The sequence below is a fragment of the Convolutriloba macropyga genome, chromosome 7, assembly GCF_964194025.1.
Source record: "Convolutriloba macropyga chromosome 7, txConMacr16.3, whole genome shotgun sequence".
NCBI classification, from domain to species: Eukaryota; Metazoa; Xenacoelomorpha; order Acoela; family Convolutidae; genus Convolutriloba; species Convolutriloba macropyga.
Genome location: NC_134474.1, coordinates 25486255 through 25499610, shown reverse-complemented (window position 1 = coordinate 25499610; position 13356 = coordinate 25486255). Strand labels below are relative to the sequence as shown.

Genomic DNA, 13356 nt, shown 5'->3' with positions numbered 1-13356 from the left:
GTTGATTCCAAAGTTTTATTATAGTTTCCAAGACTATCATGATGTTTTATTTCTCGACAATTTTTTTGCTCTGGCAGGTTTTGAGCTTATCAGTATTTGACCCTCCGTAAAAATTTTGGGTCATTTTTAATTATTGCCAAATGTTGTTAATAAGAAATTTTCTGGTGTCAAGATTTCAGTGAAATTTTGCACTCGAAATTTTGTCTTATGTTTTAAATATGTACTATTTTTATCGTTACTGAATGATGTCCTAATTGTTTCTATTTTAATGATGTTTGGGTTCAAATCTTTTGTTATCAAAATGGTGTATAATTGACCAATGTTTAAAATAAAGTGTGTTCAGGTAAAGAGTTAATGTTTTAAGACAAAAGGTACCGGTTTCTGCTGCATTTAAGGTTTTGTATTCTTGTGGCTATTTTTTACTTCATTCAATAAAATATTGTTTTGCTTTACCGTAAGTCAGCGTTTTTCAACATATTGCGGGAAATCTTTTGACTTCTCTAGGCTAGTTTTTTTTGCTCATGCTCAATGTGCTTTACGCAGTACTGTGTGTTAAAAGTACTCATTTCTGACAGAGAATTTTTGATTTACACTATTAATGTTCTGTATTTTTGTGAATTGATTCGAAGATGGGACATGTGTTGTTATGTGTGGATGCTGTTGATTGAATCCTGAATTTTATGTTTTGCCCATATTTATTTGATTGTTTTTGTGACCTGGTTGTTATCGTTTGAATCAGTCTCCCAACTGACAGGTTACTTTGGTTTCTAGAGAAAAAACGATTTTGATTGCTTATGGCTTTCATGGCGGCGTCTTTTAATTGAATTTCTGAGTTTTTGTGGTCTTGTCACTTAAGTTTTGTTAATTACCGCTGTCAAAATTTTTAGAGAGATTGTTTTTTTACCACATATTTTAATGTGTTCTTTTTTAATGACCACAAGGTGATAACGGGCTGTTATTGGCCTTAAAGGAATTTGTATTTGGGCGCTTTGTAGTTTTTTGATTTATTCGCTCATTTCCATTTTTCGGGTCAGATTGGAAGTGATGATTTTGGTAAGGCCAAAACAGGTAGTCGAGCGAAAAAGCGAGCGGTTTTGCAGCGCGAATATTTTTCGATCTAATTTCAAACGAGTGAGAAAACGCTGTTTGAACAAAAATTAGCTAGCTTACTAGTGATTTTTTTCATGCGTCAATTTGAGCTTTATTTTTGCTGTTTTTTCTTCTGAATGGTATTTGCAATCCATTAATAGTTCATTTTAGGTCGAGTTTTTCGTTTTAGTCAGTGAAAATTTTTGTATTAGAATTGTAGGTGAGTACTTGTCGTTCTGTTTTTTATTTCATCAAGATTTTTGTTACAATCATATGAAGTCATGATCAATTGAAATCGGCTTTTCGTTCATTTTGTCCTGTAATTTGGGTTGAATTGCGCACGTGACGTCATTTTTCAATCTTAATGGAGGGAGTGTTTTGCCCATTCGTGTGATCAATTTTAGTGATTTACGTCACTCAATTTTCCAAAAACAATTATCCTCACTATCAAAATGGCTTTTTACTTTAAGTCAAGGAGATAGTCAACTGAGTGTGTGTTTCACTTTTATTGTAGGTTATTTGAGGGCATCTAATTGAAGCAGTAATAAGTTATATAATTTCTCAATCAAGATATTACATATCAGCAATGAATGAAGAGAAGAAGTATTTTCTGACAATCTGCCATCTATGTTTGTCAATTTGCCTTTCAGCGGTTTTCGGCACAGTTGATGTATAAAGCTTGAACCTTAGCTCAAAGGTTGTCTCCGAAAGACGCGTAGCCTGAATTTTTCGACACCGCTAGTTTGAAGTTTATAAAGTTGTTTTAAAATTTTTTGTTTACAATTGCATGTAATGTCATATGTTTCGCTAACGGTCAAGACTGTTATCAGTGTGCAAGTGTCAGTTGTCAGGTCACAAGCGGATTCATTTTTTGGATTGCTATGTCCTGCTACGTTTTTATTTCATCGTTCAATTTTGTTGCTATCGTATGATTACGAGCGACGAAGTCAATTTTTTTTGGTTAATTTACCATTTTGTAGTTGAATTTATGTGCGTGGCCTTATTTGTTTTTCTAATGGTATGAGTTTAAGGTCAACAGTTGGTCCATTTTTGAAATCATACATGACTTAAATCACAAAAAAATTGTCTTTGCACTCATTTTTTAAATATATATTGAGAATGTTAACCCTAATTGAAATTCGACAGGAAACGCAAGCTAGCTATTTCTAAGACTATTGTTGAAAGACATTAGTGTTCCAAATTTGGTTTGAAAATGAGGATAGAACTTGAAATCAGAATCTCATATTTTGAATCGTTTTTTGTTGCTGGTCTTGGTGGTCATTTCGAACTATAAATTATAAATTTATTGTTTTTTAAGTAATTGTTTCTGCTTTTGAACAGGTTAATTCAGTTTATGAGAAATCTTAGGCATAAATTAGAACTGTTAATTGAACTGCTAATTCAGCCTCATTCAACTGCACTTAGTAACATTTTTCTAAGTGAACTCTGAAAAATGAAAGTTTAAAAGAAAGTTTTAAAAATGAAAGTTTAAAACGAAGTTTGAATTAATTATTAATTGCTCTTGAACAAAAATCATAGCAATTATTGTAAACGTGTTGGTCTTTTTTATGCAAATTTTTTGCTCGACCATTTTGCGCTTTTCTTCTAGAACATTCTTTGACTTCTCTAGTGACTTTTTCACTCTTTCGTTCCTCGTTTTTGAGTGATCTCTTTTGCTCTCACTCGGAAGTAAAGCTTGTTGCTAAAATAAAATCGGTTGCAGAATAGGGAAAAAAAGGTCCTTATAGCTGAGTGGTCAGTGTATGTGGTTAAGGATCGGGAGGTCAAAGGTTCGAATCACGGGGGGGGGGTTGTTTTTTTTCTGCTCGCATGTCCCAAAGCAATTCTTCCAACATTAGTCGGTTTATGTTTAACGTTTTTTTTTTCAAATTTTTTGGGAAAATGGTGGTTTTTGTTCTCGAACAGTTGTTCGATTTCACTTCTCTTGTGAGTTTTTCACACTTGATTTTTAAGTGATCGGAATTGCGCTTTGAATTGAGCAGAAGTTAAAAATAAAAGCGATTGTAAACCTCGATTATTCGAAACCGCAACAGGTAAGTGGTTTATAGCTCAGACTGCCATCCGGGAGATTGATGGTGGACCCTTCCATAGCCGGAAAATTTGCTGCCATGAAAGTTTCTCTAGGCTTCACCCCCTCTGAATTAAATTGCACCGCCTGTCGTTCGAGAGAAGGTCGTCCAACGTTAGTCGGCTTATGTTTTGTCTCCGTGAGCATTGTTGCGAGCATTTGATTAGGATCCAACTGCTAAAATAAGTATAATCTTCCGTGTTTCTATACTTCGGAAAATTAGTTGTGCTTTTATTCTTATTTACTATTCTATTTGATTTGCATTTTTATGTCGTTTGTGTTTTGAATTATAAGATAGTACGTGGCTTAAAGGACGGTTGATGGAGGGAGGTGTCGAAGCGTATTATCGGTAATAAAAGTTTTGCTAGAAAGACTTAACTTGACTCCCATTTGCAACAGGTTTTAACATTCTATTTCGCCGGAATAATCATGCAATTTGACGGCTATATTTAATTGCTCTCGCACGAAGTTTGAAGCGATGATTATTGTAAACGTGTTGGTCTTAAACAAATTTTTGCTTGACCGTTTTTGCGCTTTTGTTCTAGAACATTGTGACTTCTGTTCACGAGTGAGTTCTTCACGCTTCACTTCTTCATTTTGAGTGACTTCAATTGCTCTCATTCCGAAATAGTTTGTAGCTAATATAAAAGTGATTGTTATCGGTTGAGGATCAAAGCCGTTGCACCTAAGTGGTTAAGATGTGTGGCGTCTATCTGGGAGGGCAAGGGTTCGAACCCCAACGAGGTCCTAGTTTTTGCACTCAAAAAAAAATTTCTACACTACGCATCGAAATTAAAGTGCTCACTGCCTGTCGTTCGAGAGCAATTCATCCGGCGTTGGTCGGTTTATGTTTAAAATTTCACATGTAAGCAACAAAAACATCGTCAACCTTTTAAAACTATTAACGACAGCACAATTTTCAGCTTGAAGTGTCACTGGCTGGTAGTCGATGGAAAGCAGCCCTGTGTCCCCGAAAATCCTCTATTGCTTGATAGACCAAAACAGAACAAAGCATCGTTGTCAACGCCGACTGTGTCCCACGGTTCCAATATCAACCCTAATCTAAGTTCATCGGCTAGAAGAAGTAGTGTGTCAAATGCTGCTGCTAATAGCGCAAATCAACAATCCAATGTGACACCTGGAGCTGTGAAGACAAAACCAGTCCGATTCCACGAGTTGTCTTTGGAACAGCAACTCTATTTTAAGGTAGCATTGCTCACATTCTGTTTTTCAGCGGTCATATGTAAAAAAAAGAACATCGAGTTTCCTGAAATGTTATTCGAAGCAAACAGTTAAAGGCAGTGTAGAACATTAGTGGCAGCGTAAGCATTACAAAAGATTTTGCAAAGCATTGTGCATGTTAAGCAAAAGATTATTGTATGCTTGGCAGAACTTTTTGCTCAGTTGATGGCAATTAAAATTATTTGTTCAAGGAAATCACTGAGGCATGTATGGGTATGAACGAAGAGCGGAAATCAGAAGCATTGGCATCTCTCTCCACAGATCCCGGCATCCATTCACTATTGCCCAGGTTCTCTGCTTTTATCGCACACGGTGTCAGACTGAATGTTCTTCATAGAAGTCTGGCAATTCTAATCTACTTGATGAGAATGTTGTCTGCTCTGATCAACAACCCTAACATTTCCCTTGAAAAGTATCTTCACGAATTAGTTCCTTCAGTCTTTACTTGTATTGTGAATCGACAGCTTGTGGACCAACATTGGGCACTGCGTGGTTTTGCTGCCAAATGCTTGGCCTCGCTTTGTGATACGTACTCAAACAATGTCAACAATTTGCTCCCGAGATCTGTCAATGTTTTGAACCAGGCTCTGAATGAGATCCAGACGATAGGGATGCCGACGTTGTTTGGCGTAACTTGTGCTCTAGGAGAACTGGGAAATGATTCGGTGCAGTCTACCCTTCTTCCTCACGTTAAAACGCTAGGAATTCTAATCCAGGATGCGCAACAGCAGGTTTGAATCTCAATTATTCCATATTTGTCCCTTGAGCAGTTTTTTCACGTAATAAGATTAGTTTTTTGCATCAGTTCCCTCTTTGTATGAGCAAGTTTTCATTTTTTCACTTCATATGTATACTTTTCCTTTTTTGGACATAACATTTGTTCAACCGTTTTTGTGTGCTTGGTGAATGTCAAGGTTATGGAAGTTTGTTGTCCACAGGTTGCTCGCAGAGAACACCAGCAACAGCAGCAGACAAACGGTGCTAATGGAGCCAGTGGTAATGGTGCTATTTACGACTCAGCGGAAACAGAGGTGCTTAAAAAAGGTGCTCGAGAATTGCAAAATAAAGTCACCAAGGTGCTAGCCAACTACATCAACTCCCAAATGCCCGAATTAGGTACATTGCTGATACATTATTGCCTCTGCTTCTAAAAAACACGAGCAGCTTGCAATTATTCACATGGATATTGTTTTAAATAGCCGTAATGCGATAGCTGGGGCTTATTGGCCTTCTCTTTTTCTTTTTTATTAGCCGCACAGCGATAGCTGGGGCTATTATTGGCATTCTCTTGGTTTTTTACAGTTCAAAGAATTTGAATTGTATTGGGGCGCTGTGTTTTTTTTAAGATCTGTTCACACATTTTCATGATTTTTGAAGTCAAATTGGAGTAGTGATTTTGGTCACGCCGAAACAGGAAGTGGAGCGAAAAAGCGAGTGGTTTTGCGGCGTGAAATTTTTTCGCTCTAATTTTAAAGTAGAGTGAGAATACGGTGTTTGAACAGAAATTCGCTTTATCGGTAGTGGTTTTTTGTTCACATGCGGCAATTTCACTTTGATTTTTACTGTTTTTTTCGATTTTTTGGATCGGATTTTTTTCTAAATGGTTTTGCCAGTCCATTCATAGTCCGTTCTAGGTCTAGTTTTCTGTTTAGTCAATGAAAATTCTTTGAATTGTACGTCAGGATATGTCCTGCTATGTTTTTTATTTCGTCGTCGCGATTTTTGTTACCACCATATGACGTCACAACCACTTCAAATCTGCTTTTTGTTCATTCGCTCATGCAATTTCAACTGAAGTGCGTGTGTGACGTCATTTTTCGCTTTTAGTGGAGCGAGTTTTTTTGTTAATTCGCGTGATTAAATTTTTGGTCACACTTGACTTACCTCACTCTCAAAAATGACTTCCTCACTTTGAAATGGACTTTTATTTACTTTAATTCAAAAAGATAAGGTCAAATGGGTGTATGCCACTCTAAATGAAGGTTAATTGAGAGCAGCTAATAGAGGCAGCAAAAACTTATAAAGATTTTTAGTCAAAATATAACATATCAGCCTTCAATGAAAAGTTTTTTGGTCTGTCTTTTTTACTGTTTTTTTTATAATGCAGATCTACGAAGCTATTGCGGCTAATTTCTGGCAATCTGCCAGCTATGTTTTATAATTCAAAGAATTTTAGTTGTATTGGGGCGCTGTCTTTTTTAAAATATCTCTTCGCACATTTTGATGATTCTTGAGGTCAAATCGAAGTGATGATTTTGGTTGCGCCGAATGAGGAAGTGGAGCGACAAAGCGAGTGATTTTGCAGCGTAATTTTTTTGCTCTAATTTCAAAGTAGAGCAAGAAAACGGTCTTTGAATAAAAATTCGCTTGCCCGCTATGGTTTTTTGCGGCATTTGCAGATGCGGCATTTTCGCATTAATATTTACTTTTTTTCAATTTTTTGGATCTGATCTAAATGGTTTTTCCAATTCATTCGTAGTCCATTTTAAGTCCAGTTTTTTTTAAGTCAATGAAACTCAATTATCAGTCAATTTTATTTCGTCAAAATCTGCTTTTTGATCATTCGTTCATGCAATTTCAACTGAATGGCGTACGTGACGTTATTTTTCACTCTTAGTGGAGCGAGTTTTTCTCACTCGACTGAATAAGTTTTGGTCACACGTGAATTACACTCTCAAAAATGACTTCCCATTCTGAAATTGACTTTTCTCTACTTTAATTCAAAGAGATAGGTTCACTCTAATTGAAGGATATTTTAGAGCAGCTATTAGAAGCAGCAACAAATTAAGCCGATTCTTAATCAAAATATAACATCTTTTGGTATGTTTCTTTGAATCTTCTTGGGACTGCAGATCTACGATGCTTTTGCCGCTATTTTCTGGCAATCTGCCAGCTATGTTTGAATAATGACGTCCCTGTTTGATGTCCGGTTGTCGAATCTATGTATTAATTCTAACTCGAATGCTATGTCACCATGTTTAAGCTCCTAATCTTCACATGTTTTAGCGTCCCTTAAACATGCAGACTAGCGTTTTGCATGCATTTTGAGCGCTTCGAGGTGGATTCAAACCGGGGTCTGTTGAGTTCGATCAGGGTATAAAAACATTCGCAAACCACTGGGCTAAATCCCTTGCTGTTCAGCATCTATTAATTCAACGTCGACAGAGAACCACTGAACACCATGCGCCACATCGTTTTGCATGCATGCTTGCTATTGCCAGAATAGTCTTTGACCGAAGCGCTACCAATGCCGTAAAGGTCAACGACTGATTAGCCGTGGATGCAAAAATAGGTCATTGACCGAAAAGCTGCCAATGTCCGAAAAGCAGCCTGTGCCAAAAAGGTCAACGACCGAAAAACTGCGGATGCAAAAATAGGTCAATGACTTAAAAGCTACCTATGCCGAAAAGGTCAATGGAAGATTAGCCGTGGATGCAAAAATAGGTCATTGACCAAAAAGCTGCCCAAGTCCAGAAACTTGCCTGTGCAAAAACAGGTCAACGACTGAAAACCTGCTTATAAAAATTTATTCCATCGCCGAAAAATTTATCACACGAAAACAGTCTTCCAATGAAATGAAGCCCGAAATGAAATCGAAGATAAAAAATTTTCCATTTAAATGATGAAAATGATAAAGAAATTTGAATTACCTAGATAGAATTGCAACACGGTCAAGATTTTGTGTAGCGTTTTTAAATTCTCAACAAAATTGTTGCGATTTCTTTTCTCTTTCCTTTGTCTTGTTTTGTATCTTTTCTCTTTCGTTTTTCTTTTTCTTTCTGTAATTCTTTTCTCTTTCGCTCTTTTTTCTCCTCCTCTCTTTCGTTTCCCTTTCTTTCTTTTCTGTGCTCCTTTTCTGTCTTTTCTTTTTTGTCTTTTTGTTTTCTATTTTTCTTTTCTCTTTGCTTTTCTCTTTCGTTTTTCATTTTCTTTCTTTATTTCCTGTATCACTCTTTCTCCCTTCCTTTTTGGCTTTTCTTTCCTTCTTTTCTGTGAATTCCTTTTATGTCTTTTCTTTTGTCTTTTTCTCTTCTTTCTTTTCTTTCTCTCTCTTTGTTTTCTGTTCTTTTTATCTGTCTTTCTTTTTCATAATCTTTTTCTCTTTGCTCCCCTTCAGCTTGTCTTCAGTTTCTCGTATCTTTTTTCCTTTCTCCTCTTCTCTTTTGCTTTCGAGCCGTTCATTTCTCTGTTGCTTTTTTTCTGTCTTTCTTTTCTCTCTTGCTTTTCTCTTTTTTGTTTTTCCTTTCTTTTCTCTCTTGTTTTTTTTCTTTTTTCTATTCGATTTTTTTGTTGTTTTTGTCTGTCTGTCTATTCTCTTTTTCGTTTCTCTCTTTCGATTATTTCTGGCTTTTCATTCTCTTTTCTGTGTTTCCTGTCTGTCTTTTGTGTCTTTCTTTCCGCTTTCTTTTGTTTTTTTCTCTTCCGTCTTTCTTTTCTTGCTTTCTTTTCTGTCTCTCGTTTCTGTCTCCTTTCTTCCTTCTGTTTCTTTTTCTCTTTCTATTCAATTTTTTTCTGTTTTCTTCTGTCTGTCCTCCTCTTTCTTTTGTATCTTCTTGTATCTCTTTCTTTTGTTTTTCTCTCTCTTCTGTATTCCCTGTCTGTCTTTTCTGTTTTTCTTTTGTCTTTTTTCACTTTCGTTTCTCAGTTTTTTCATTCTTTTTCTCTTTGTTCCTCTTCCACTTCTCTTTAGTTGCTCGCATCTTTTTTCATTTCTGTTTTTCTTTTTTGCTTTTATCTTTCTTTTCTTTTGTGCTTTTTTCTGTTGCTTTTTTCTGTCTTTCTTCTATTGCTTTTCTCTTTCGTTTTTCTTTTTCTGTGCTTCTTCTTTCGCTCTTTCTTTTCTCTTCCTCTCATTGGCTTTATTTTCGTTCTTTTCTGTATTCCTTTTCTGTCTTTTCTCTTTTGTCTTTTTTCTATCTTTCCTTTCTCTCTTTCTTTCTTTTCTGTTTTTTTATCTGTCTCTTTTTCTGATTCTTTTTTCTCTTTGTTCATCTTCCGCTTCTCTTTAGTTTCTCGTATCTTTTTTACTCTGTGTTTCATCTCTGTTGCTTTTTTCTGTCTTCCCTTTCTCTTTCTTTTCCCTTTCTTTTCTGTCTTTTTCTCCCTTCTGTTTCTTTCTTATCTTTCTATTTGTTTTTTTGGTTTTGTCTGTCTGTCTACTCTCTTCTTTCGATTATCTCTTGCTTTTCTCTCGTGCGTTTCTTTCTCTTTTCTGTTTTTCTTGTCCGTCTTCTGTCTTTCTTTTCCCTTCCGTCTTTCTTTCGCTTTCTTTTCTGACTTTCATTTCTGTCTTTCTTTTCACCCTTGTGTTTCTTTCTTTTCTCTTTCTATGCGCTTTTTTCTTTTTTCTTCTGTCTGTCTGTTCTCTTATTTCTTTTCTCTCTTTCGTTAATCTCTTGTTTTTTTCTCTTGCATTTCTCGCACTTTTTTGTGTTTCCTGTCTGTCTTTGGCTTGTCTTTCTTTTTTCTTCCTCTTTTTTTCTGTTCTTCTTTTCTGCTTTTCTTTTCTCTTGCGTTTTTTGTTTTCTCTCTTTTCTTTCTTTTTCTGTTCTGTCTTTTCATTTGTCTTTGTCTTTTCTTTCTTTCGTTTCTCTGTCTTTTCTCTCTTGTTCAGTCTTTTTTCTCTCTTTTCGTGTCTGTTTTTTTCTCATTTTTTTTCTATTTGTTCCTTTACCGCTTTTCTTTAGTTTCGCGCAACTTTTTCTTTTCTGTTTTTCTTTTTTGCCTTTCTCTTTCTTTTCTGTCGTGCTTTTTCTCTGTTGCTTTTTTGTGTCTTTCTTTCTCTTGCTTTTGTCTTTCGTTTTTCTTTTTTTTGTATTTCCTGTATCGCTCTTTCTCTACTCCTTTCTTTGGCTTTTCTTTCCTTCTTATCTGTATATTCATTTTCTGTCTTTTGTTTTGTCTTTTTCTTTTGATTCTTTTCTCTCTTTCTCTGTTTCTTTTCTGTTCTTTTTATCTGTCTTTCTTTTTCTCATATATTTTTTCTCTTTGTTCCTCTTCCACTTCTCTTGAGTATTTCGTATCTTTTTTCCTTTCGGTTTTTTCTCTTTTGCATTTCTCCTTCTTTTCTGTCGTTCCTTTCTGTTTTTTTCTGTCTTGCTTTTCTGTCGTGCTTTTTCTTTTCTGTCTTTTTCTCCCTTCTGTTTCTTTCTTTTGTCTATCTATTCGTTTTTTTCTCATTTCGTCCGTCTGTCTGTTCTCTTCTTTCTTTCTTTTATTTCGATTATCTCTTGCTTTTCTCTTTCTGTTCTGTGTTTCTTCTGCCTTTTCTTTCTTTTCCCTTTCTTTATCTTTTTCTTTTGTCTCTTTTCTCTGTATCGTTTATTTTTCTTTTTCTTTTCTGTCTTTTTTTTGTGCCTTTTTCGCTTGCTTTTCTCTTTCTTCTTTCTCTATTCTCTTCCTTTCTGATTTGTTTTTCACGCCTTCTTTACTCTATTTTTCTTTATTTTCTTTCGTTTCGCTACCTATCTATATTTTCGGTCCTTTTCTCTCCTTTTTTCTTCGCTTTCTTTTCGCTTTCGACTTTTTTTTATCTTTTTATCTTCTTTGCTCTTTCTTTACTGTCTTTCTTTTCTCTTTTTCTCTCTCTTGGTTTTCTCTCTCTTGTTTTTCGTTTCTGTATTTCTTTGCTCTTCCCTCTTTATTTTGTGTTCTTTTGGCTTTTGCTTTTCAAACTTTCTTCTTTTGCTGCCTTTCTTCTCTTTTGTTTGTTTACTTTCTCATTTTTTCACCTTCTTTTCTGTTTTTCTGTTCTTTTCGTTTTTACCTTTGTCTCCCATTCTTCTCTTTCGTTCATCTTTTCAGGTTTTTCTTTAGTTTTTTGTTATTTTCTCTTTCCTTTGTTTTTTCTTTACCTCTTGCTTTTCTCCTTGTCAGCCCTTCTTTTTCGTTTTCTCTCTTTTTTTTCTGTCTTGCTTTTCGTTTTCTTTTCTGTCCTTTATTTCCGTCCTTCTTTTCTTTTTCTGTTCTTTTTTCTATTGTTTCCTTCTTTTCTCTATCTCCTTTTCTGCCTTTCTTTTTCTTTTCTTTCTTTTCTCCTGCTTTTCTCTTTTCTTTTCTGAACTGATTTTCGCTTTCGTTTCTCCGTGTTGTATTTTCTTTTTCATTTGTCTGCCTTTTCTTTTCTGTCTTATTTCTTTTTTGCTTATATCTCTTGTTTTTTTCTCCTTCCTTTCGCTTTCTTTTCTCTTTCCCTCTTTTTATCTCTTGCTTTTCTCTTTCTTTTCTGTTTTTCTTCTCTCACTTGCTTTTCTCTTACTTTGCTTTTCTCTTGTGTGTCTTTTGTTTCTGTCTTCTCTTTTTCCCTCTCTCTTTTCTGCTCTTTTCTCTTCCGTACTCTTCTCTCTCGTTTCCTCTTTTTTCTATTATTTTTTCTGCCTTTCTCTTTTTTGTTTCGTTTCCTCATTTTTTTTTCCATTCTTTTCTCTTTTTCTCTTCTGTTCTTTTTTGCCTTTCCTTCTCATTCTTCTCTCTTTTGTTCCTCTCTTTCGTTTTTTCTGTAGGTTTTTCTTCTTTTCTCTTTTCTTTCTGTTTTTCCTTTCTCATGCGTTTCTTTATTTTCTGCCTTTCTTTTTTCACTCGGTTTTCTGTCTTGCTTTTCTGTTTTCTCTCTGTCGTTTTCGTCTCTCTTTCTCTCTTTCCTCTTTTTTTCCTGTTCTTCTTTTCTGCTTTTCTTTTTTCTGTTGTTTCCTTTCTCTTTTTCTTTTCTATTCTTTTTCTTCTGCCTTCCTTTTTCGTTCTATCTTCTTTCTTTCGTTTCTTTCTCTTTTTTTTCGGTATCGTTTTCTGTTTTTCTCCTGTCTCTGTTCTCTCCTTTTTTCTCTTTTCCCTCTTTCTTCTCTTCTTTTCTTTTCTTTGCTTTTCTCTCTTGTTTTTCTCTGTGTCTTTTCTCTCTTTTGTTTTTCTCTTTCTTTTTCTTTTTTTTCTGTTCATTTTCTGCATTTCTTTATCTCTGTCTTCTCTCCTTTTCTCTTGCTTTTCTCTATTTTCCCTTTTGCTTTTCTCTTTCTTCCTTTTCTTTCATTTCTGTCTTTCGTTTCTCGATTTCTTTTCTCTTTTTCTTTACTCTTTCGTTTCTCGATTTCTTTTCTCTTTTTCTTTACTCTTTTCTCTTTTTCTTTTCTGTCCTGGTTTTTTTTCGTTTGTTTTTCTCTTTTCCCACTTTCATTGGTCTTTTTTGTGTTTCGTTTCTTTGTCTTTTCTCTTCTGTTCTTTTTTTCTATTTTCTCTCCTTTTCCCTCTTTCGTTTATCTCTTTCCTGTTCTTTTTTTCTGCGTTCGTTTTTGTTTCTTTCCTCTGTCTTTTGTCTTTAGTTTCTTTCTTCTCCCTTTTCTCTTTTGTATGTTTAAGCTCCGTTTCATCGCATGTTATAAACGCTCCTTATACATGCAGCCTAACGTAGATCATGAGTTACACTATGCCACCATGTAGAATAATATCTGTACAAGTCTTAGCGCTCCTTAAGTATGCAAAATGGTAAAGCTGAAAACGTGGTTGAACAAAAAAATTGTTGGCACATAGTGTAATATACTCAACCTAAACACATTGGTGACGAAATGTAAAACCTATTCCTTTTGAACGAGGGGCATAGGTTCCCGCCCCAGGTGGTGCAAAAAAAAACAATTTTTTAACCTTCTATCCTTTTAGATGATTTTCTGTTGATGCTTTTGCGGGCCTGCTAGTAAGTGTGAATGGCATCTTGGTGGGGGCATTGAGCTGTACTCTAGGCAGCTGTGTAATTTTACTTTCGGACAGTCAAGACAGTCTTTCAAAATTGGTTAGACTATTTTCAGAGATAAAGGACTTTATATTGGAGACCCTTTCGATCACGTTGTCCGTGTTTCATTCGTAACGAATTTAACGTTTAAAAGAAACGGAATAAGAAATGTTTGTATAAAACAATAAAGCTCTAGCACTAATGCTTAATATTTAGAGAC

General features: G+C 35.2%; 2 protein-coding genes across 3 annotated transcripts in view; one reads left to right on the top strand and one right to left on the bottom strand.

Moving 5' to 3' along the window:
- The window catches only part of LOC142342723 (uncharacterized), a 467707-nt gene that overhangs the window by 296736 nt on the left and 157615 nt on the right, over positions 1-13356 (bottom strand). The gene's annotated exons all lie outside the window — the stretch shown is intronic.
- LOC142342720 (transcription initiation factor TFIID subunit 6-like) overlaps positions 1-13356 on the top strand; it is a 31193-nt gene that overhangs the window by 9772 nt on the left and 8065 nt on the right. The window contains exons 2-4 of the mRNA XM_075394239.1: positions 4102-4384; positions 4612-5151; positions 5359-5536. Of these exons, the coding sequence (XP_075250354.1) occupies positions 4102-4384; positions 4612-5151; positions 5359-5536 (1001 nt within the window). The remainder of the gene's footprint in view (positions 1-4101; positions 4385-4611; positions 5152-5358; positions 5537-13356) is intronic.